The sequence below is a fragment of the Suillus clintonianus genome (assembly GCF_016758775.1).
Source record: "Suillus clintonianus strain FC179 chromosome Unknown DEU56scaffold_136, whole genome shotgun sequence".
Lineage (NCBI taxonomy): Eukaryota > Fungi > Basidiomycota > Agaricomycetes > Boletales > Suillaceae > Suillus > Suillus clintonianus.
This window is the reverse complement of record NW_024539360.1, coordinates 27,243-49,337: the sequence shown is the minus strand read 5'-3', so window position 1 is coordinate 49,337 and position 22,095 is coordinate 27,243. Positions and strand designations below refer to the sequence as shown.

The following is a 22,095-nucleotide window of genomic DNA, read 5'->3' as shown; positions in this document are numbered from 1 at the left end:
TCCGGTTGTTCTCTTCAATTGGTCTTGAGGCAACTGTTGCACCCACCGAGTTACCATCCGCTAGATTGACGACGGCCCATTTTTCCAGGAAGTGAACACAGAAATGCGGGCACCACTCATCTGGGTTCCCGAGTATCGGCAGGTGGCTGTAGCATGGTGACGGAAAGGTTTTTGTCCTTCAAGCTTCATTGGGTGGTACTCCGTCAACTAGACTCAACTCGTGATGGGATAACAATCACACCCCTATCTCCCACATGTCAGGTATTATAATGCATAGACCACTTTCGTCTCGGCACTTTCGTCCGAGCTCTGCAACCCAGGAATCTGGTATACTGTAATTATGTACGTACCATCTGGTGCCACCCACATGCATGCATGCATGTTTGTGCAGGCTTTCGTCCTTCTGGCGGGCGGTGAAGACAACTTTGCTGTGGGTTGTTGTAGAAATACATCGTTGAAACTTTTTGCCGTGATACCAGTACGATATATTCCAATGTTCTTGGTGTACCTGCTTTATTGATGACATTCATAATCTCGGAGCGAGCGATCGCTGTTTGGCGTCAGCTTACAATCATACCAACCATCCGATGCAGTGCAACTCCTACCGTTTCATTGTGCATGACTCATGCTGGGGGACAGACATTACAAACAATTCCTTCACGCGAAACGCGCAAAGTAACAATGACTTTGCCATCACCTATCAGCGCTCACGGGATACAGCAAAGTGATTGTTACTAGCGCTTAGCTTTGAGTTTGACAAAGTCATAAGCTACATCAGCGCAGACGAAACATACTACGATCTCAAGGAATGTTGGAGCTGGAGAAAGCGCTGTATCGTGTGTCTACGACATGGCGGGAGACGACAAGAAGAGAATGGTGGTTTACGACGTAGATATATATATACGTCACGGGTAGTCGGGACTATCCGGATCCGAACTCATTCTATGACGAAGGGTGAAATACCAAACTCTAACAGGGCCCCAATTGTACCCTGTTCGCCACTCCGATCGCACTCCGATCGCCTATAGCAGCTACTTGTTTTTTCCTTGCTTGTCTCAGCTTGTCTCCCGCGGATTTTCCACATCGCACTTCAATTGAAAATATCCTTGCATCGGAAACGCTCCTTCAAATTCGCTGCACTTTCCCGCTCCTAATGCGATGTCCCTTTTCACCGGCAACCGTGACCGTACGGTGCCTCGTGCTCTCCTTGTTTATGAAATTTTCTCAAATATCATAAGCTATATCAAAACTGAAAATCCTGCCAGTTTCAAACCATTTTTAGAAGAACCAGAACCAACCTTATTCGCTCTTGCATTGACGTGTCACGCGTTAACGGAGCAAGCATTGGATGCCCTCTGGGACACTCTCCCAAGCATTGAACCCCTCATGCGATGCGCCGGGATCATTCCGTCCCCGAAAGAAAGGCCCAAAGACGGCAAAGGCTGTTCCATCGTTAGTTCTTTTTTTTTCAGGAGCAATACACATATTTTATGATGGCACAGATCCCAACAGAAGCTCAGCTGGCTGTTATTAGTCGCTATGCACACCGTGTCCGGTCTTTAAGACTAGATACATACCGTGTCCGGTTTTTAAGAGAAGAATTTGCGGATCGCGACGGTCATATGCAAGCCTTTTTACGAATCCTTGCTTGCTCTTCGAAGGTCCCGGTGCCAAACTTGCGAAGCTTGTTTGTAGACTTTCTTCGTGAACCATTCCATCTGATCTACCCCCTGCTTGGCCCGCGTCTGCAGCATCTCTCCATCAGCATCTATCATAACGAGCCAGATGACCACCCTTTACACACGGTCTTACCATCTTTACCTTGCCCATCACTTGAAAGTCTCAAATTTGAACAATACAACTACCTGGATTATCAGGAGGTCGTACCTTGCGCTCTACCAGTGTCGCATGATATTCTCCAACAAATGCAGAAGCTGCGTATAGTCGACGTACCATCCATTGCCAAGGATGCCCTGACTTTTTTGGGTGGGCTCTCGTCTGTTACCAATATCCGCACGCATCTGCCCACCAGCAGTGATCTCGAAGATATTCTTGGCTCATCCCGCGGCCTCGAGCCCGTTCTCTTTGAGAACATTGACAGTGTCGATTGGGAGATCAAAGAATGGCGAGACGTCGAAGCCTTCGCACATCTATGGCCTTCTAAACTCACCTCGATATCACTTCGATCTGAGGTCAAGCTCGACCCAAGCTTATTGCAGGTGCTTTTCGACTCGCTTCATACGCGCGAGGCTTTCAGGAACTTGCAGTGCATATGCTTATCCGAACCCAGTGGCCCTACGTTATCAATAAGTAAAGTCATCACCATTGACACCATACGGCCACTCCTCTACCTGAGTCACCTTCAGGTCGTGGACATCGATACGATGTCCAGTCTTAGCATCGGCGATAGTGACCTGGAGGAAATAGCAAAAGGATGGCCCTGTCTTGAGGTGTTGCTCCTCAACAAGGACTATGGGTTCACGTCTTCCGCGGCACCCAAGCCACGGTGGATTTCAGTGCCCGGGGTCGTCAGATTCGTCGAGTCGTTGCCTTGCTTGAAGAAGCTTGCCATCGGTATTACACTCCGTACCGTGAAAGACGACTATGACATGAAGAACTTGGATGACCTCGAACCCCGTGACTCTGACAGCAGGTTGGAAGATCTCACGATGAGATACCCCCGTGAAGAGGATTACATATGGGAGGCTTGTTACCCAGATCTTGATTTACTTTTCACAAAGCTTTTCCCTAAGGTAGACCCCGAAGTAGACCTTTTTTCTGACACTTACTGCTAGATTTTAACATGACGTGCAAACCTCTTAGAAGGCATGCTTGCCGCGGGCCACAGGATATTATTTTTGGAGGAGTCGTCCGTGCACAATAACCTTCTCCTGAGTCACGAATACAGATCCCTTCTGTACATTATACTCCTGCTCTATATCGATCGCACGATCACACGCGTTCCTGGGCTCCAGCTCTTCGCTTGCTCAAAGACATTAGAGTCAACCGCGCATAATATGGCGCAGCTGGAATATTAATTAATCCTCGGGCCGCCGTCAGATAGCGTCAGATAGATGAACTGAGCGGGGAAAGGCTGAAAAAAAGGGGGGGGGGGGGGGGGGGGCAAATGAAAGGATATCGGATCTGGCAGAAACTGCAGTTTCAAATGCGCCTCAGTGATTGAAATATAGACCGACGGTGACCCTAATCCAAGCCCTTCCACAGGGGCAATTTCGCAGGCATACCGGATACAGGTCTAGTGCGCCTCAGAATAAAGTTTAGACCGATAGTGAGGAGCTTCCTGTAGTCTCCCCAATTTGAGGCCCTTAGTAGACGGCGGCCCCATCGAAGCAAGATCTAGATAGGTAGGTCAGGGACTCACTGAGGGTTGGTCCAGAGTCCCCTCCGTATCAAGGTAGGTCTGCCTTCACTGTGGCTGTCCGTTACCGTTGCACGACCAATCGGTCACCATACTAAGGACTTACCAGGACGAGTGCACTGTGCAAAGAAATGCTCCCGCCGTACGATACACGACTTCTCTGCTAGCCTCCTGCAGGCAGACTAAAGTTCGAACCATGCAATGAAGATAAGTTAATTGCCTTTTACCTAACTTCGCCTTCTGCTCATGTTTACGAGTCGGCGACAGGTCGCTGCTCGTCTGCGCCCATCCTCGGAAACGACAAAACGGACAAGGTCCTTGGTTAGGGAAAAAGTTTTTTTCCGCCCCCCCTAAGTTATTCATCCCCTTTTCGTGCAAGTACGCTATAATTCTGTTCCTAGGCTACATACGAGCTGTCAGTGATCGCTGCGATGTCACGCATCCCAAGCCTGAGGCCTGCTGGAGGATTCAGCTTGCCCTCCGAGAACTGCCTTGGTCACAGAAAGGATGACGGTTCCGATTGAAATTCAACAAAGGTCGAATGGCAAATATGAATTGCAGCGAAGTGGTTGTGGTGAGACCGGTCGATCAGATCTCTGCGGAGATGATAATCTGCATATGACAGAAGTATAATTTTGATCCCGATCAACACGTGGCATAAGGTGCATCTTGGCTTGATCGGTCACAACGTGTTCGAGCATCTCAACAAGAGGACAAAATCCACTGTGAAATAGGTTGTCATACTCATGTATGTAGATAGCTAATGTAAGTATACGCAACACTGGCGCGAGAGATGGAGGACATGCAGGAGTAAGATTACAAAAGAGATGCCAGCCTGCATAACAGTACAGACTCCCGGCTTTTAGGAACATACAAAAGCTGCTATGATCTATGCGATGGGGGGCGCAGGGAACAACCAACGGACGAGGAAGGCAAAGCAGCATTATAAGCCAGACGCAAAGGAAAAATGAGAAGCGATAGGCGTCGACCTGGGATATGTTGTAGGTCGGTAAAAGGAGGAACACATAGCAGAGCAAAGTGAGCAGAACGAGGAACACGAAAACCGGAATATATCACAATAGTCGACCAATATGTATAATTTTTACTTTTGCGCCGTATATCGGGATGGCGAGAGGTCGAGGCCGCCCCAGAAAGCGCAGAGGGGTGACCGACAGCGAGTAGGGATGTGATGATGGGAGGATAAATTACATCTAGTCTACGTTCGAAAATCGTCCTTTCGGACTTTTGCGTTTTGAACGAGCGCCGATCTTTAGTGTTGGGCGACGATGATAGGGCCAGCTTCGGCTGAGACGGCAGGATAGTTTATCTGCATCTGTGCTTGCAGGGCCTGCTGCTGACGCAAGTACTGCTGCTGTGCGGACGAGTAAAGCATCTGCTGCTGATATTGTTGAGCATATGTCGGCGTCGAGTGTCCGGTCACTGGCGTTGAATGTCCACTCGCTGCTGGTGTTGAATGCCGCGAGCTTGCACTGCTACTCCGTCCATGGGCGTGCTGTAGACATTCGTGCTGTCCACTGGCCAGGAGAGATAAGCCAATTGCACCGTGGTCACCCGAGTGCTGGTAGTGATACCGCAAACCGTTCATGTTCTTGTATCGGCGCTGGCAATCGCTAACACCGCAGGCAAAGGGCCGAAGCCTACGCTCTGCCTCCCGTTCGACTTCACGCATCTCACCCTCGGTGATACCCCGATCTTCTCCGGCAGCCTCGCGGGCGGACCGCTTGCTAGCCAGTAATGCTTGTACTTGCTCGAGGTCTTTGGGTGGCGCAAAGTTACAGCTGCCGTGAGTCATGTGATATTTGAGCCCATTAGCTTGCTTGTAACTCTTGTTGCAATTCGGCTTAGGGCAATGGAAGGGCTTCGATAATAGTAATGATGATGCAGGGCGAGAGAGCGTGGTACTGGCACGTTGACTACCCTGCTGTGACGTGAAAGCTTTAGAAGCAGGGGGATCTGACGGGTGAAGCGTGGCCGCGGAGGGCGCGGGGTGGCGCGAGGCGCTTGCTGGAGACGGAACGCGAGATGCTGAAGGGGTGTTGACAGGAGTGTTGCTCGTGGAGAATACCACAGCTGGAGGAAGGCAGCCGTAGGGACTACCTAGCTCACTGACAGGTGTGATAGGTGAGTGAAGATCATCACTGGCGGGTGGGGAAGGAACAGTGCCAGGCATTGAAGATGAGTAGTCGGAGTAGCCCGCGTAACCATTAAATGCATCGGGGGCATTTGCCACATTTGGAAGACCATTCCGGGATGGTGGGAATGCTGAACCGTGAATGGAGCGGGAAGGGAGCACCGTTGTCGTATCAAATGCCGACACGGGAAGATGCGGAGAGGCAGGTTTCGACTGACCAAAGTGGTTAAACGAATGAGTAGGATGTGACGACAGTGGGGTGGTGAGGGGAGTGTCAGGGGGTGTTGATGCGTTTGACGAAGGCGTACTGCCCTGTTCAATGTCGAGTTCCATGTCATCAGGATCAAAGCCACCTTGGTTGTAAGATGGAGGATGTTGATGGTAGTCTGGGAAGTAAGCATTACGAATAGACTGGGGTAGAGGTGGGACGACTGGGAACTGGGGGTGGCCGAACGGATCAAGCACGACAACGTGGACCTCCTCGAAATGCTGTAGCAGAGCATGTAGGTCATCTAGCTGTAGACCACAGCATGTGTAGTTTCGGCACTGTGAGGGTCGAACCGTGAGAGGATGGCACAAACTACGAAGGCTACAACTCACCAATTCGTCCTCCTTGTCGAAGGCACTGAGAGCATTGAGAATTGAACCACGGTCACTGTCGATAGAGGACGACAGCTTGTGACACTTGAATTCACTAGGACTACATAGATAATATCAGCACCCTGACACGTGTGAGTGAAGTTTGAACTGACTCGAGTGGACCCAGGAGTTGACCAGGGGAGCAACCAGGGTAGAAGCGACTTCCGAATGAGCCAGCACGCCATGATATTGGCGAACCTAGGAAATAAGGGATGGAGTTGTTGTTACCAGTAAATGAACCTGATGCCATGTGGAAATCAGGATGTTTAGGAGACTGGAAAGTGATGGGTTGGGAAGTAGTGGCCATGGCTACCGGAAACTGGAGTAAGATAGAAGATGGATTTGAGTATACTACAGATGCTGGTGGCCTACAGAATGAAGTGGGACTGGCTGGACAAGTTGTGTGTTGTGGAGGAAGAGAGGGCGCTATCGGACAGAGCTCATCTATCCTTACGCCTATTTAGCTTGAATCCGTTATGTAGTAACCTGCCATGTCTTTAATGGATTGCAATTACATAAAAATCAGAATCTCGGCATAAATACACTGCCACCCGGCCCCTTTACCACTACCGGCGCCTATTGCCGCCGACCTTGCCGCGTTCAGCCACCGCCTCGCTACCAAAGTTCAACCGCCTCATATTTTAGTTGAGCACAGCACAACCACGATTCATATGTTTATATCATGCTAGAGGCTACTGCGCAGCGCCAAATTATTGTATCAAGGAACAGGTCAAGGACTGCAGCAGTACTCCCGCGAGGGGTGTTACGATAATTCGATCATGACATGCCGTTGGCGACTCCTTAGTGTACTACTATCTGTTACTACTAGCTACACGAGGCCTTGACCACCACCTACATTATGTCTATGTAGCCACTCGATTCGGTGCCGTCCGGTTTCCTGACTTTCGAGTGTCCCCATCTTTTCGTGCCTCAGCTGAACTCTGATCCTGAGATCTGAGAATCCACCCTCGCACCGTCATGAACCTTGGCAATTTCGTTTGGCGCCGACCAATGACAGTGCTTCCATTTCTAGCCCTCCAATTAACTATCCAACATCAAATTCTTCTCTCTAGGGACGCAGGACCCACATGCAGGTTCCTTAACTATAGCTTTTTATACGGCGATCAGCGTCTTCGAAGCTTCAACCCTTGCTATGCATTAGTTATGTCTCTTATTCGCATCCAGCTTTGGACAGAATTCTGTGAGCCACCCGTATAATAATACAAGGCACAGTGAGAACCCTCGGATCCATAGAAATCGTTATGAGACAGTTACATAGTCACATACAGAACGGCACCTCACCAAGATCTCTCGGTCGCGAGCCATACCGTCGCATTCTATATGCAATAGCGAGCGCGCCTACGCAAGGCACCTGGACACAATTAATCCCTTAATCATATCTTTACTCGGTTATACTTTTGCGCGCTCTGTCACATAAAGGGGGCAGACCCTAGGATCGAAGGTTTGTCAAGATGTTCTCGTACGACACTGTAACATCATGTCGTACCCACAAGGCTCCCCTCTCGTAAGCACTCCCTTCTATCTATCCTAAGCTATGCCAATTATGCCCTGGCCCTTCAAGTTTGTTCCCAGTTGCTCATAAATTGCAGCGGATCATCGTCCACGGATCTCGTCGTGAACCAACCGCAGGGGTTAACTCTATCACCTCGGCGGCACCGACCGAGACCAATTCGAGTCTTGAAGGGTTCCAAGAATACTAGAATCGTGTGGAATTCATGCCCGAATGTCCAGCTGGCTCCACGGAACATTGCTTGTAAGTCTACGCATCAGCCAAGTCTCCACGAACCCACATGTCTCCATTTTCATCAGACCCGTTTTCAAGTAATCCGCTCTAACTGAACAGAGCAGCCACCCTGGCCCACCATTTTGGCTCCCCCACCGATTTCAGCTTTTGGTTATATCACCTGCTTCCCGCGGTAACGGTCATGGGCTCATGTCTACTATTTTCGTTTATGGGCGTGCGGGGAATGTCACCCGTCCTGAAGCATCGCAGTGTTGAACGCTCGTCACCGTCGTGCATTATCTACTTCGAGATTTGAGAAGCCACTGCTCTCGGGAATTACCCGTCCGAGGAGCCGCATCAAGTGGAAACGGCGGAGAGATTTTGAAGCTTGGGAAGGCTGTAGGTGGAACCCGAATGACGAACCAAGCCAAGGCTCCGATGGACACGCAAAGATCATCGCCGTTCCTCGCCAGTCGACTATTGAACATGTTTGCACCAAGGCGGCCAGGCCAAGCCAACAGGATGACCTGGAGAAGACCGATAGTACTGTCCACGCACCGCTGTATGGAACGTACTTAGACTGCCGCGATTGTCTCGGATGGCACGTTCCCATTCTCACTGACACTGCTTCAGCGACTGGGGCCTCGACAGTCTTACAGTAAACCTCATCAAATCGAAGGTATTTTTACGTCGTCTTCGATCCAGACGTGCGACTGAAATCTATATCTAAAACAATAAAGTACTATTAAAAACTCACTTTGGTTGGACGGAGCCGTGATTGAGGAAACGGTGTCTTCATTTGTGGATAAGTTTGGGTAAAGCGGACCAAGATACAACACTGCGGTCTCGAATTACAAGGGCCCGCCTTCGAGATCAACTTGGCGTCTGATTGCACAGATCTGCCGGCTTTGTCCGGTTAATCTGCGCCACTGCGAGGCGTCGAGTCCCCCCGCAGCCTCCCGCTCAGCCACTGTGCTCAGCCTCAGCCTTCCGGTAATCTGCTGCACTTCTAAACCGGTACTCCACTCCTGCACTGCCCGCGCCTGCGCAGCCTAATTATGTTCACAATTCTCTACTGTATTCTCGCACGGCAGCCGACATAAACGACGGATCATGCTTGGATCACGCGTATAATTGCATATGGTGCTTCCTCCGAGATTATACTGCGGAGAGCATCCCGGGGTGTCGGGTAGTTTATTTGATCTTGATCCATGTTTAGACTTTGCCTCGTGCTCAGTGCCTCGTGCTCAGTCTTAGTCAGATCACTTTTTCCACAAAGCTGCAAAGCTAGCCCCAATGTACACATGTTGTGGGTCCCAGTATTAGTCCACCCTGACTTGACAGAACTTCGAATGAAGATTGCTTGCGCTTGCAACTATTGAGCCTGATGGAAACTTGCACGGCGTGTCTCCTCGCTCAGCGGAGATACACTGCTCATGACCTTCTTCGCTCCGCACGTTATCGATGGTTCACCACACGCTATCCATCGATTTGTTCGCGATCGTCATCTATGTACAACGCGAAGCTTCGACGATGATGGCTCCTGGTTCCCTAGACGGAGAGCCACACCGTTTAGCCTCGGAGTTTAATCGCTACTTTGTCGCTTTCGACACTTTCCCTTGACCCAACCCAAAGAAATTACGAGGCTCTACTACATAGCTACTCCGAGGGCCGCGCACCCTCGTTCTTGCACTACCCTCCTCCACGGTTAGACCCAATGCTTGACTATCATAGCATCAAAGTTCTCATCTTTTGGCGCCCATTATCGTTTCATTGTTTCCCCAGAAGCATCCACTGCGCCTTCATCGGGGGACTACAACTCTTTCGGGCAAAACTTCCCCTCGCTCGCATTCTTCGTGCACGTGACTCACACGCCACCATCACTCAGACTTCTCCGTTGTACCACAACAGCGTCCGACAGCGCGCGACCCATCTGCCCCTACAGTACAATGCCACGATGTTGTCCGACATGGGTTCTGTTTTCAACTGCATTTCTGATAACGGAAAATCGTTTGGGCGCGCCCACCTATAGCCGTCAAGCAATGATGGAGCCCCCACTGATGCATGACGATTTGCGAATTGCCGGTCATCCTATCAAAGTTCAAGGCGCGTTTCATCCTAAGTGTTGAGCCACCGCGGTAACCGCCCACACGCGGTTTCAGGCTCCCTGGAGGTCTGATACATGCCCCCTTATATCGTCCTTATCATCCAGTGAGTTAAGTAACTTCCGTCATGATCTCACAAACTTGTCTATATTCTTGTTGTAATCATATCCTTTCCGGAGTCGGACATGGGATGCCAGCATAGAAGTTTGCTCTATCTATGCCAGTTCCACCATTCCTTTGACCCTGCCTGCGAGCGCCGCATTTGACTCCGCGGACTTGTGACACGGACTTGTGACACGTCCGTGATTGAGATACGTGTCTGGCAGTCGTGGACTTTAAAGACTCTTTTGGTTTGGGTTTGGACGTTGTCCATGATCGAGGGTAACTGCTCTGATCGACTTCCAGTTGCCAGAAGTCCTTCTGGTGTCTAATTGATTGTTACCCGCTCACCCTTAACGTTCAACCGAATTGCGTATCACGTGATGAGTCCGTCACGTTCGTAAGTGGCGACCAAGCTATGCTCAGTTCAAGTTTTAACCTTTGATGCTACGCTCGCCTTACTTACTTCCATTTGTGTACAGAATACACCGTGTCGGACCGACGCCGAAGTACGAAACGACATCCCCACCTTATTACGTTCCATGGAATGACCTCCCCGTGCTTGGACTGCAATCCCTTATGTGGCTACTCGGCGCTCCGTCCCGTGCTGTCATTATTATTTCCCCGCTCTCCAAGCGCACCAACTGGAGCAAACGAGTGTTAACGACACGCAGCAGAGTTCAACAGGGATACATAATTGAAAATTCAGCTTGCACGTGAATCCAGAAGAAACCCTTCATGTTCTGATTGATCTGCAGATTACTTAGGTAAGATTCAGAGAGGTCTACGCCTAACTGGGACAGTGACCACGGATTGCTTGCAGGACCAATCATCTTTGCTTGGTATCGTCAACCAATTATATGGCTGACCACCGTGCTCAGGTACTGTTCATTCACATTTGTATGTTTTGGGTCTCACTTCATTTCGTTAAAGCGTTAATACGGCGTCGCTTTGATGCGCAGCCCCATCTTTGACGTTCATTGCGTAGATTGTTCGGAGAATCAGCGTGGGTACTGATCACCCAACTTCCAATGAGCTGCTAACGCTTGGATAGGTCGAGAAGTCTGATGTGTGCCTATCAATTAACCTACATCTCTCACATGAGAGTTGCTCCTCATGAGAGCGACTACTTGATGCGTTCAACTGCAGCAAGATCCAGATAATGGACCGTGTCTCTTAAGCTTTAGCGAAGCTTGGCATCACCCTTGCTGTTTCCTTCCGACCATCCCCGACATCTGGTTCCTTCGCCTCCCAAGCCTGTCATCTCCTAGCGTCTCCTCCATGTCCGCCTTACGTCTTTGGAACCATGGGCCTGTCGGCAACATCCAGATGATAATGCCGACAAACTGACGTGCGGTAATACGTAGATTCATGCCCGCGCATACTCGTCGTCTGAGAAAGGCTGCTGTCAACGCGGGGTACAAAAGAGACTTATTGGAGTAGCATATGCAGCGTTTCTGGAATAAAGGTTTATTTATGTAAAATCCTCGACTGCGTTAAATTGATTTTCGTCATAGGGGGCATCGCAGGCATAGTGATAACAATGTGTTCTGGGTTGCTACAACAACTATATACAACTAGGGATATCGATATCCCGAGGCAGACCTGTACGATCCAGGTCTCTAGACGTCCTCCCTCCTCCTAGACTGTTTACCTGGCTTCGTGAATTGGTACTCGAACACCCCCTTCCAGGATGTCAACAAGCATCCGTACATAAGCTGGGCTAGCGACAGCACTAGGATGCTTTGGGGGGGCAGCCCGCATAAACTCAATCTAGCAGTGAATTAAAGTTGAATCGAAGAAGAGTCTTTCAAATTGCATGCATCTATGTCTAGCTAAACGCTGATATGCCAGTATGATGTCGTTGCATTTATGTAAAGATAATTATCTTACCACGCACGAGTTGGGGAGCTTGTAATCGACCATTATCAAGAGATTAGGTATTTGCTTGTCTCTCCTAAGCCGGATAATTTGCATAGAGGCATCAGCAGTACTAACATGGCGACAATTTTAGACATGGCGTACTCAGTAGCAGTTTTACAAGTGTTATGATGTTAAGTCATTGGTACAACGATATTTGTCCGGTAATGGGTGTGCAAGAAGCGAGGGGCTTGGGTTTGACCACGTCGAAGCGATAGAGCAGGGAAAAACAACTCGAGATGCATTTTTGTACAAGAATGATCATATGACTGAAAGGAACAAAAAAAAAGCGACGCCTACAAACAATTAACGACCCTCCAAGACCACATTCCAGCGCTCCAACCAACCCCTCCGCACAAGAGCAGCCTCGAACTCGAGCATTAGCTTACGTTTACGCCATCCCTTGACGCCCAGCTCGTCGACACAGTGTTTTCTTGCTACAGAATCATATGTCAGCGTGGTTGATAGTGCCGCGAGTGTTTCGGCGTATGTCGCTGATGTGTTTGTGAGTGTCGATAATTTGAAGTGTCGAGTGCCGTTTACTGTTGCCAATATATCGGAGAGTTGGTGGGGAAGACGACGCGCCAGGAAGGGGACCATACAGACAATGTACGTCGTGCTGAGGAAGGAGATGTGGCTGGAGAGAGAGGTGAATTCTAGAGTTGTGTGGGAGCCTTGGGGAAGCCGGATAGATAGCAGGTGCGAGAGCGGATGGCCATCGAGGTTGATGGTGGGCCAATGGTCCACGGAGGGGGGAGGTACTTTTGCTAGCAGTGGATGTTTAAGGCCATCGAGATGTTGTGCGCTAGTGACTACAAAATTGGAAGAGTGAACCGTGTCGTAGCTATTCACATCGTCTTCAATATATCCAAAGATGAGCATATACGCGTAGGAACAATTTTCCTTGAGAAGGGGAGCGCATATACTCACCTAAGACATCTCCGCGTAACTGATCAAGGTATTGGATGTCGTTCAGCGCATGCGTCAGTAACAAAACCAGAATATGTCAACTCGCCATCCGATCTAGCCATTCTACCCACCACTTCCACTCGACGCTCAGACGCACGGAACAGCCATACGCACAAACACCTCCATGTATCAAATCCTCGAGATCGTATAATGGATCGCGAAGCTCGATGACGCCGTCGCATACGTCCTGAAGGAGCAAGCTCAAAGGGATGACGATCCGTGATCCAAAACGATGGTTGGAGGCATGTTTCACGAGCTGGATGTACCGCGCGGGCCAGAGAGAGCAACTTGGGACAAGAACGGTCTGAAGCGCTTGGAGGGCCGTGCGGGCGTGTTGGGAGTCCTTCGTGGTTGGACGGGGTGAAGACGTGGGCCAGAAACGGACGACGCAAAGTAGCACTACGGCGATAGCAATGAAAATTTCGAGAGTCCTGTAGTTCCAAGGATCGTAATCGAGGGATTTGATGAGGACATCGATGGCCCAGTCTTTGATGACGATGTACAGAGAACGGATTTGGTGAAACTGTTGAGAGAGGCGTAGATATGCGTCGTGGAATTTCCTGAACCTTGCAGGAAAAGAAATTATGTGAATTGACATGGTGGGCTCAAGCCAAGTGCACGAGGGCGTGATGATTTAGGTAGTCACGAATGACATCGATGAACGTTGGTAAGTTAGTACCAGCCCAGGGAGAAGATACAACCAGTTTCCTAGCCCAGCACAGCTGCTAGTCTTGGGAAAACTCAGGCTCGTCACATCCTCGATATCGGAGTAGATTTAGATCTAGCTGGGGAGTCAGGAACTGGGGCCGGTGCTCGTCATTTTACATGTCACACGGACACCGAGCTAAGCTTGGTGTTCATTCTACAGATGTGATGCAACATCACATTTCAGACACGCTACCTTAACGTTCAACTGCAAGTATACCTACCCTACTGGGCAGACAAGAAATTGCCTTCGCGCACATCCGCCAGCACATGGTCCTGGAGCTATGTCTGGAACACCACTTCATCGTCCGTTGGGACGGACTTGAATAAACCTGTAAATTTGTCCACCGCAAAGCAATGCATAGCAACATTGAAGTTCTCTTCGTTCGAGCGCGTTGGACACATCTCAAGCAACCTTACCACAAAGCTGGTTTTTGTCCTTGCTGAGGAGCTTGCCATCTTCATACCAAAGACAGATCCAGGTGAGTACCCATACGAATGATTCAACATCATGCTGATACACGTGCTCGACTTCGCCTACGATGGCTCGTGGTATGAGAAGCTTTAAGGCCATGAACGAGACCGTCCCTGTGCGCTCGAAGCCTTTGAGACGTTGTTTTATCGATGATAACAATTGTATGATCGATGGAAATCATTGAGGACGCTGATAAATAGACCATTTGAGCGGTACCCCATGAGATTGCTGGGGTTGACATCACGGTGATACACACCCCTCCGAGTCTTCCAGAGGGCGCGATGGCCTGTCTAAGTAGTGAGTAGATGATAAAGAACAAGATGATGTATAGGACACGGTCGGTCTCCCAGTTCGGCATCATCGAATCCTAGCGCCCTTCTAATGATCGCCTTGGAGGTTCCGTCGGACCTGTAGAAACAGACCGGCTCTGAATCCGTTCCAGAGATGGTGTGGTTTACAAGTTTGAAGGCTGGAACCAACACATGCATCCGGCTCCTCTCTCGCAATCTTATATGTGAACTTCCTGTGTTTTTGTTTGTTTTTGATGGAACGGCCCGGGCCCCGAGCTAGCGCTCGTGAACTTAATTTTTCTGTTGACGTGTCTTCGCGGTTAACCTGACACACTAGTACTCACAACACCTGCAAGCAACTGTAAGTATGCAACGAAAGGTCCGCACGTTCCAGAACGCGCTAGACTCTGCTAGGCTGCGAGAGTACTATAGTACTTAGTACCAGTGTCACGGTCGCAGGACCGACCGATTGGGTTGTACGCGGTAACGATGCCAGCCATCGCTGCGGCAGACACATGGAAAGTGGTGAGTGAGATGCATTTCCAACCTTTCCCTGCCTTTCATCCTCGACGCCCATCATGGCTGGATCCCGGTGGGCTGAGCGTGGGACTGACCATGATTTTTATGTGCAGCGCGAGACGTGTCATGATACGTCCGAGTCTATTAGATCATGACCGTCATAGAAGAGGACTTTGAACAATATCATGATGCTGTTTTACAACTTGGGTTAGACTTCCGTGCTTGCGGTACAGAACCGGTCATTTCGCAGCTGCCACAGATCGAACAACTACATCGAGATTGAAGACTGTCATGATGCATATGATTTGTGAGCTTCAGTTGTATCTTTCTCTACATCATGACACTGGATTAAGCTCGGGACAGCATCCCTTTACACCATTTGTTCAGGACGTCCATGCTCGATAACTATCTCAGCTATCGCACTCGTTGACTCACAACCTGCTAGATTGGCGACGTACGTTTGTCCAGGAAGAGGACGCAGGTGTGTCCGGACACGGTAAGGTTGCCCGGAATCCGCGGGTGGTTACCAATGAAAGACGAAAAGTTAAGACCTCAAATATTGCAACCGCCAGCCCCCTAGCTAGTATGCTTTGCTCTCACATTCGTAATGGGGACAACAATTTTACCCCACATGTCAAGTCGGTATTCTAGTCAATGAAATCATGCAAGGTGTATTGGAAATACCTGAACGTTGGACGTTGGAGCACATACGTGGCATTCAGTTGCTTGGTTCATCAAAACAGTCGAGATCCGCATAGCGAGTGAATACTGTGAATAACCGAACCATAACCTAGTAACTCTAGTTGGACCAAACCAGTTAGTGACAAAAGTTGTTGGTAGGTGCCAACTAGAGCTAAAGAACTGATTGTGAAGGACCAGGCCTATGGAGATAGCTGACACCCATCTACTCACGCCTTGACAAATCTCCCCACTCGATGCCAAAACAGATGTTCTTCAGTCTCCCCTTCCTTCCCCCAAACGCCTCCTTCTCCTTGCACCCATCCCCCCACATCCTCAATCCACCGATGAGACGGGCGATCCAGCTGACACCCATTAAATACGATACCCCATAACGGCGTCCAAAATCGCTGCCACCACACAACATCTTGCCTCTCGCTAAGTACATGTTCATAGAACAGTATCTGTCCCCCAGGTTTCAGCACCTCCGTGACTAATGCGGATATAGTGGATTGTGGCGAGGGGATGGAACATATAGTGAGGACAGAGATGAGGGTGTCTACAGGCGGGTGTGGTGCAGGAAGATGGGAAAGGATAGTAGAGAGGTCTTCGGCACCGCAGGGGAGGATGAGGAGCGTTCCAGCATCTTCGCTGTACCCAGCAGCAGATGCTGTACGGCGAAGCTCCGCATGCATATGCACGTTAGGCTCCACAGCGACGTATTTCGTAACACGTGAATGGTCGAGGTAGTTGACGGTGTGGCCGTGACCTGTCTATCGCATGAAAACATGATCATGTTCGTTGAGGAAGCGACTCACCAGCACCGAGGTCTAGCACAATGCCATAAGCGTGCGGGGTGATGAGCCCATTTTTGACGTCCCTTCCAGCTTCGTCGACGCTGTTACCATAGATGTCCCATACCTGGGCCATGAAAATGCGGGAGATTTCAAGAGGTTGGAAGAGTAGCGAGGGAGCATGCCATATTGCTAGGATGGTGGGCCAGAGGCCGCCGACAAGGCCAAGACGTAGTTCTGTGACCAATCCGAAGGCTGCATCGAGGCGCATCTCAGCTGTCGCCCACAAGTATTGGTGCTTGGTAAGTTGGTAATGCAGTTAACGGAAGGGAAATCGATGGATGTGCACGGTTAGCGTAGGTATTTATATTACATGGCGGTTTTAAGCGCTGGTTGAGAATCAGAATCAGCATGAAACTTGTTCGGTATCGTGATGATCAGTGATGAGAAGATGCAAGTGGGCGTGGTATACGTATGGCGTCTGCCGTAACGTGCGGCTCGCCGGCGTGTACTGTTCACGCGGTCTTTCAACACGACGAGATCTCCAGTCCCATGTCTCCCATTGGAGGCATCGAACAAGGGAAACTTGAAGACGTACTAAGTTGCGCGCAAGACTGCAAGTTCGAATTTCAAAGTTAGTTTGATTCAAAGAATTCCGATAAGCCACTTGGTCGCATGTGACGATCGAAGAAGGAATTTCGTGACTGTTTGCATTCAAATCGAGTGAAGCCTCCCATGTGTCCTGCTGGAGGAGGCACTATGTGGTTTTTGAGGAGGCTGCGTTTCAAATTCTGAAGAGAAGGGCAAATGAATTTGAATTTTGCAGCGACCATGCTGGTGAAACCAAACAATCCAAACGCTATGCTACAGATCCGTACTGAGTTGTGCAGCGAGAGAAATTGTCCTATGTGAAGATGACGATGCGAGGAAGGCCTGTATATGATAGTATGATAGTATCGGGAAACATTGATGATCTAAATCCTAGTCCTTCGAAACCGTGGTGGCAATGTGATATCATGTGTGGCGACCTACCAAGCTGCCTGCCAGTGTAATGAGTGCATCGCGCAGACAGCATGAAAATTACAAATGTCTCTTTGTACAGCGTGGCTGGCCGTGCGCGCCGTGACTCAACGCACATGAATTCAGCTCCTATGTAGATCTGTCGACAAAGATACATTAAAAACCGTCTTGTAAAAAGCGGGGACTTCTCACGAGACAGATGAGGGGACCCGACACCGGAACCAGCGTAAAGACAGTCCATCTTCACATCTGGCAGTGGATGATCGCTCGTCCCTGTTTAAAACATTTAATACATCGTCCTCGCGACCACCACATAATTACCCTACCAGCGTGACAATATAGTCCGTCCTCCTTGTGGCCCCACCACATCACAGGCGACCATGCGTCCACGAGGTTAGCAAGCGTCTGGATGTGCCCGTATGTGGCCGGCTGAGGGCCGCGTGGTCGGCGCCGTGTAACAAAATTCACAAAACCAGTAAATATAATCAGCACGATACATAAGTTCAAGATCTGCAAGAGAGTGTGAGGATGTTGTCGCGGCTACACTTGAAGAGTAAATGCAAACCTGGATGAAATTCATCTTTAACTCAACCTGGTGAAGCGCAGTGCCATCACCGGATCCGTGGGCGTTGAATCCAAGGCCAAACATCCAGTCTATATCATTTTCAAGAAAAAATCATCAGAACTGGACGTAAACAGCTCACGTAATGCAGGCTTTAGGATGAGGAGGACAATCCCCAGCGGACTAGCGAAAGGCGCCTTCAGTGCGTTCGTGGCTGTATGAAGCCCCTTCTCTCCAGTAGCACATCTCCATTGGCTTTCATTTTGGATGACATTAGCAATGAGCTCAGAGCAATGCAGCCCAAGCGTCATCGGGGCTTGAAAAACCGCAAGGTTGACAATGGCTATAATCCACCACTGGATATTGACAGTCGGGTAGGCCAGGTATTGGAGGATAGGGTTGTTATTGGGGAAGAGTGACCACTGGAAATGGTGCGACATGCCATAGACGGACCCCAAGATAGCTACCCACATGACACATGCATATACGATCACCCAGAGAGCAATGACGACTGTCCGGATGCTAAAGTGAGCATGCCATGCCGAAAGCTGTGACTTTGACGGCTCCGTTGGACCTGATTCACGATAGCCGGACTCGGACACACCCTGCATGCACTGGTGAGGAACCGGGGCGAATTGCCTGTGATGGATCATAGCGGCAGTGAGGTCGAAAGGTGAGGAACTCCACGTCAATATTTCGACAGCCCGCAATCCTAATACTGCGATGACCGCCTGCAGAAGAAGTGCGACACCTAACAAAAGGATAGGAAACCCTGCAATGGCAACGGACGCATATGAGCCGTTTGATGTGGAGTTGTCAAATACGACAAGCGAGGTCAAGGTGTAGGATATAATGAGGAGGACAGCCATGATTCCATTAAGCAGGGCACCATTAGGGTTTCTCCATCCACGAGCCGCGGTCAGAAGGCGCAGATTCGTGTTGAAACGAAGTCGAGACTCTGAGACTAGCGCAAAGCGCAACGAGATGCTGTGGATAAAGCCTGTGGCCTCGGTGCATATTGTGACGAGTAAATTTAGTATCAGTGTCAACAACTCAGATGGTAGGGTACTATGTTGCATGGCGCCTCCGAGTTTCATCAACGGAATCACCCCAGAAACTCCATGAGTTGCTATAATAACGGCCCCTGTAGCGACGCAACAGCAGCTGATGATACTAGAGAATGCCAATCCAACAAAGGCATATCTGCGAGTTGTTAGACTGCGATCGTAGAATTCGACTCCAGCCCTAGCAGTGGGCGTTGCGGTAGACAGTACCGGGTCCAAGTCATCCTGGCGATTCGGGAGGGGACCATAGGATGTCACGGTCACTGGCTGCCATTTTCGTCTCAGTACCGTGAGGATGGTGGGGGGCATGGTCTCTAGATGGCCAACACATCACGGACGCACATTAAGTATGCATTCTTTCTGATGACCACAGCCTCTGGGTGACAATCACCGTGGGTGTGCGCTGGAGTCTGGAAAGTCACCGGGATGCCAGGCTGCCAGGAACGCACAACTTTACCGAATAAACCGAAAATCTGTTTATATAAGACAGACGGGGGCCATATGCGATACTGCACTACGCCAATCAAATGGTGCTCAAGTGACAAGAGTTGACAATACTTACATAGCCGAGCATACGCCGCGGGCGTAGCTATTTTGACGCGGCAGTGACATGCCTTGACGCGCGGCCACTGGCCGCCTGACGCGGCACTGCTAAGTAGTGAGAGCCCGCAAAGGTTAGTTGAGACAGTTCAGTCCGACTCCCATTGTACATCTTTCTACAGCCCCAGGCACTACTCTTGTGCCTTTATTCATCCTAAGAGCTACACACGACGGTCGCACCGACTTTCTCGGGCGCCGTTTCTTCTTCAACCGGCAGCGAAGGGAGTTACAACTTCGGATATCTCGTATGAAGACGTGATATCAGACTTATCGCTGAACAAGGGACCATGTTATCAATTACATGCTAAGCACGGAACGGGTAAATTTTTACTCACTTCAGGTAAACAGATGAACCCATTCATTAGGAATGTCAATATACACGTTCCACCGCCGTTGGCGGGATAACTTATCATATCCAAAAACTCGTTCAATATCGTTCCATCCCTCGTTCCGAGTTTCCGCGCGTTTTTTGAGATCACCGACCTTTGATTACTGCCTGAAGTCGACTACAGTGTATGTCATCTGGAAGCAGAGATTGTTAGAAAATCAATTGGAATAATAGACTGAGAAAGGCAGACAAGTGAAGCGCAGGTGGAGGCTTGTGATACGCGGCTGCCATGACGTCACTGGTACGGCATCGACGAGTTGACGGCACAATTAGCTTGACGCGGCCTATGGAGAGGACTTGAATGGTGTTTATGATCATGTGCTCTACGCTGTCCCCAGCGACCACGAAGAGCCATGAGATCAACTATGATAGTAGTAAGTACGTAGGTACCGCTGTAATGCAGATGTAGAGCGGCAGCAACCAGGCTGGAGAGAGAAGAGTCTAGCAACCACGAGCCCAGTGAAATCAGGGTATATGCAATAAAAGTATCCATCTCGATGCACTACCTTCTGCTTTCAGGCGGAAACACGAACCCTGCTCCCGCGATCGGACTCCAGCCCTCCTCCCCAGCTCTTTCATCAGCCCTGATCAGACTTGCGATACTAGCAGTATGCCTATGCCCTCTCCCCTTTCCCTTTCCCTGAACATTCGCAGGATTCGGCGAACGGTAAGCAATCGGGGTCTCCTCTTCATCGCTAACAGTCCAATCGCTCGCAAACTCCTCCATGCCCACCCCAAACCCGCCATCCCTTCTCGACTCAAGATCATACCTCTCATACTTATCCCCTGCACCATTGACACTCCCATTGCGCAGCTCCTCAGGCACAAAAAAGTAGAAACACGCAGTCGCAAGACATGCACCACCCACGACATCGATGAGATAATGATGACTGAGATACATGGTGCTCCAGTACAGCACCGCTGCGTATCCCCAAGCCCACTTTGCGCATTCTGGCCATAAAGCGCTGATGAAGAGCGCTTCGAGCGTTGCCCATGCTGCGTGCAAGCTTGGGAACGCGCCAAATACGAGTGGCGAGCTTGCAAATGTGCGTTTGTAGCCTTCACCGCCGAATAACTCGTCGATCCTTCCTAAGCCGCCTGCAGACCCTGGTGTACCGTATGCTGCGGGTGTGAGGCCGTATATGATCTCGTACCAGGGCGCTGCGCAGGGGAGGACGATCTGGGCGAATACGCCGATGCAGTTCTGGTATCCGAATGCCTTTGCGAAAATGCGTAGAGCGGGTGGGCGGAAGAGCCAGAGGAGGGCAGCTAGAACTAGGGGGAAGGTGTAGTGGATGACTCCGTAGGGGAGCCAAGCGATGATGTCAAGAATGGGGTGGGTGAAGCGCGTGAGGATGTCGCTGATGTTCGCGCCGTAGAGTACGGACTCGAGGGTGGGCAAAAGGACGACGTGAACTGCGGGTCGATGGTCTGCTGGTAGGAACTGGTTGGAGTAGAACATGAGGACCCATGAAAAGACGGGAGTTGCGGGAACGAAGAATTGGGAGGTGAATGGGATGAGCAAGGCAATCGCATATAGAACAGGTATCGCCAGTTTATAAGGAAATGGAGGGACTTCCATGAGGGTAAGCCAAAAGAGGGCGGAGAGTATATGCAGGATGTATATCGAGTCTTTGAGGGTGAATTTGTGGGCATGGAACTTGGCGAGTGTGTCCGAGGGAGAGAAGGACTTGTCCAGTCTGTTTACTGCAGTGATGAGTGCATTGACTGCAGTGCGCAAGGGGCCTGCAAGATGTATTCCAGGTGGCATGGTATAGTTCGTAGAAGGATGGTTAAAATTCGTGATACGTGGACCGCGTTATTCTACCAACCGCATCAGATTTGCAGTGGACCTCTAAAAGAAACGAGACGCACATTTATTCGTATATGTTGGGTATGCACGGCTGGTATATGTATATATGCTTGACTGTTACTTTAGCAAGTGGAGAGCGACCACCGTGAACTGACATCCAGCACGGGTGAAAGGAAGAAA

At 50.0% G+C, this 22,095-nt stretch overlaps 7 protein-coding genes across 7 annotated transcripts; 2 read left to right on the top strand and 5 right to left on the bottom strand.

Annotated features, from left to right (window-relative positions):
• The first annotated feature begins 973 nt into the window (after positions 1–973).
• Positions 974–3,055, top strand: DEU56DRAFT_984518 (uncharacterized protein). The gene is made up of 2 exons (XM_041360000.1): positions 974–1,452; positions 1,503–3,055. The coding sequence occupies exons 1-2, from the start codon at positions 1,159–1,161 to the stop codon at positions 2,793–2,795; spliced, it is 1,587 nt and encodes a 528-aa protein (XP_041202518.1). The 5' UTR covers positions 974–1,158; the 3' UTR covers positions 2,796–3,055.
• Positions 3,056–4,486: 1,431 nt separating this feature from the next.
• DEU56DRAFT_120083 (uncharacterized protein) lies at positions 4,487–6,666 on the bottom strand. Its single transcript, XM_041344633.1, has 3 exons — positions 6,284–6,666; positions 6,132–6,231; positions 4,487–6,077 (listed from the first exon to the last, which is right to left on the bottom strand). The coding sequence occupies exons 1-3, from the start codon at positions 6,475–6,477 to the stop codon at positions 4,650–4,652; spliced, it is 1,722 nt and encodes a 573-aa protein (XP_041202517.1). The 5' UTR covers positions 6,478–6,666; the 3' UTR covers positions 4,487–4,649.
• A 399-nt stretch (positions 6,667–7,065) lies between these two features.
• Positions 7,066–7,482, top strand: DEU56DRAFT_836123 (uncharacterized protein). The gene is made up of 2 exons (XM_041354784.1): positions 7,066–7,089; positions 7,145–7,482. The coding sequence occupies exon 2, from the start codon at positions 7,149–7,151 to the stop codon at positions 7,386–7,388; it is 240 nt and encodes a 79-aa protein (XP_041202516.1). The 5' UTR covers positions 7,066–7,089; positions 7,145–7,148; the 3' UTR covers positions 7,389–7,482.
• Positions 7,483–12,344: 4,862 nt separating this feature from the next.
• On the bottom strand, positions 12,345–13,605 carry DEU56DRAFT_760952 (uncharacterized protein; the record flags this gene model as incomplete). Its single annotated transcript, XM_041350485.1, has 3 exons — positions 12,345–12,850; positions 12,969–12,987; positions 13,105–13,605. 3 exons carry the CDS (start codon positions 13,603–13,605, stop codon positions 12,345–12,347), a joined length of 1,026 nt encoding a protein of 341 aa, XP_041202515.1.
• Positions 13,606–15,538: 1,933 nt separating this feature from the next.
• On the bottom strand, positions 15,539–16,840 carry DEU56DRAFT_119971 (uncharacterized protein). The gene is made up of 2 exons (XM_041344632.1): positions 16,493–16,840; positions 15,539–16,443 (listed from the first exon to the last, which is right to left on the bottom strand). Exons 1-2 carry the CDS (start codon positions 16,737–16,739, stop codon positions 15,905–15,907), a joined length of 786 nt encoding a protein of 261 aa, XP_041202514.1. The 5' UTR covers positions 16,740–16,840; the 3' UTR covers positions 15,539–15,904.
• An 891-nt stretch (positions 16,841–17,731) lies between these two features.
• DEU56DRAFT_747210 (uncharacterized protein) lies at positions 17,732–19,423 on the bottom strand (the record flags this gene model as incomplete). Its single annotated transcript, XM_041349259.1, has 3 exons — positions 17,732–17,998; positions 18,054–18,142; positions 18,193–19,423. The coding sequence occupies 3 exons, from the start codon at positions 19,421–19,423 to the stop codon at positions 17,732–17,734; spliced, it is 1,587 nt and encodes a 528-aa protein (XP_041202513.1).
• Positions 19,424–20,398: 975 nt separating this feature from the next.
• DEU56DRAFT_119905 (PAP2-domain-containing protein) lies at positions 20,399–22,088 on the bottom strand. Its single transcript, XM_041344631.1, has 3 exons — positions 21,978–22,088; positions 20,609–21,926; positions 20,399–20,543 (listed from the first exon to the last, which is right to left on the bottom strand). Exons 2-3 carry the CDS (start codon positions 21,871–21,873, stop codon positions 20,462–20,464), a joined length of 1,347 nt encoding a protein of 448 aa, XP_041202512.1. The 5' UTR covers positions 21,874–21,926; positions 21,978–22,088; the 3' UTR covers positions 20,399–20,461.
• Between the last annotated feature and the right edge of the window lie 7 nt (positions 22,089–22,095).

What these genes read in the sequence shown, in the direction of transcription:
- DEU56DRAFT_119905 (XM_041344631.1), bottom strand. Translation starts at nt 21,873, where the DNA reads ATGCCACCTGGAATACATCTTGCAGGCCCCTTGCGCACTGCAGTCAAT. An exon ending in TTTCCGCCTGAAAGCAGAAG is followed by an intron (nt 20,544 to 20,608) that starts GTAGTGCATCGA and finishes CGTGGTTGCTAG; the next exon opens with ACTCTTCTCTCTCCAGCCTG.
- DEU56DRAFT_836123 (XM_041354784.1), top strand. Translation starts at nt 7,149, where the DNA reads ATGAACCTTGGCAATTTCGTTTGGCGCCGACCAATGACAGTGCTTCCA.
- DEU56DRAFT_984518 (XM_041360000.1), top strand. Translation starts at nt 1,159, where the DNA reads ATGTCCCTTTTCACCGGCAACCGTGACCGTACGGTGCCTCGTGCTCTC. An exon ending in ACGGCAAAGGCTGTTCCATC is followed by an intron (nt 1,453 to 1,502) that starts GTTAGTTCTTTT and finishes ATGATGGCACAG; the next exon opens with ATCCCAACAGAAGCTCAGCT.
- DEU56DRAFT_120083 (XM_041344633.1), bottom strand. Translation starts at nt 6,477, where the DNA reads ATGGCCACTACTTCCCAACCCATCACTTTCCAGTCTCCTAAACATCCT. An exon ending in CAACTCCTGGGTCCACTCGA is followed by an intron (nt 6,232 to 6,283) that starts GTCAGTTCAAAC and finishes TTATCTATGTAG; the next exon opens with TCCTAGTGAATTCAAGTGTC. An exon ending in TCGACAAGGAGGACGAATTG is followed by an intron (nt 6,078 to 6,131) that starts GTGAGTTGTAGC and finishes CGACCCTCACAG; the next exon opens with TGCCGAAACTACACATGCTG.
- DEU56DRAFT_119971 (XM_041344632.1), bottom strand. Translation starts at nt 16,739, where the DNA reads ATGCGCCTCGATGCAGCCTTCGGATTGGTCACAGAACTACGTCTTGGC. An exon ending in TGTGCTAGACCTCGGTGCTG is followed by an intron (nt 16,444 to 16,492) that starts GTGAGTCGCTTC and finishes TGCGATAGACAG; the next exon opens with GTCACGGCCACACCGTCAAC.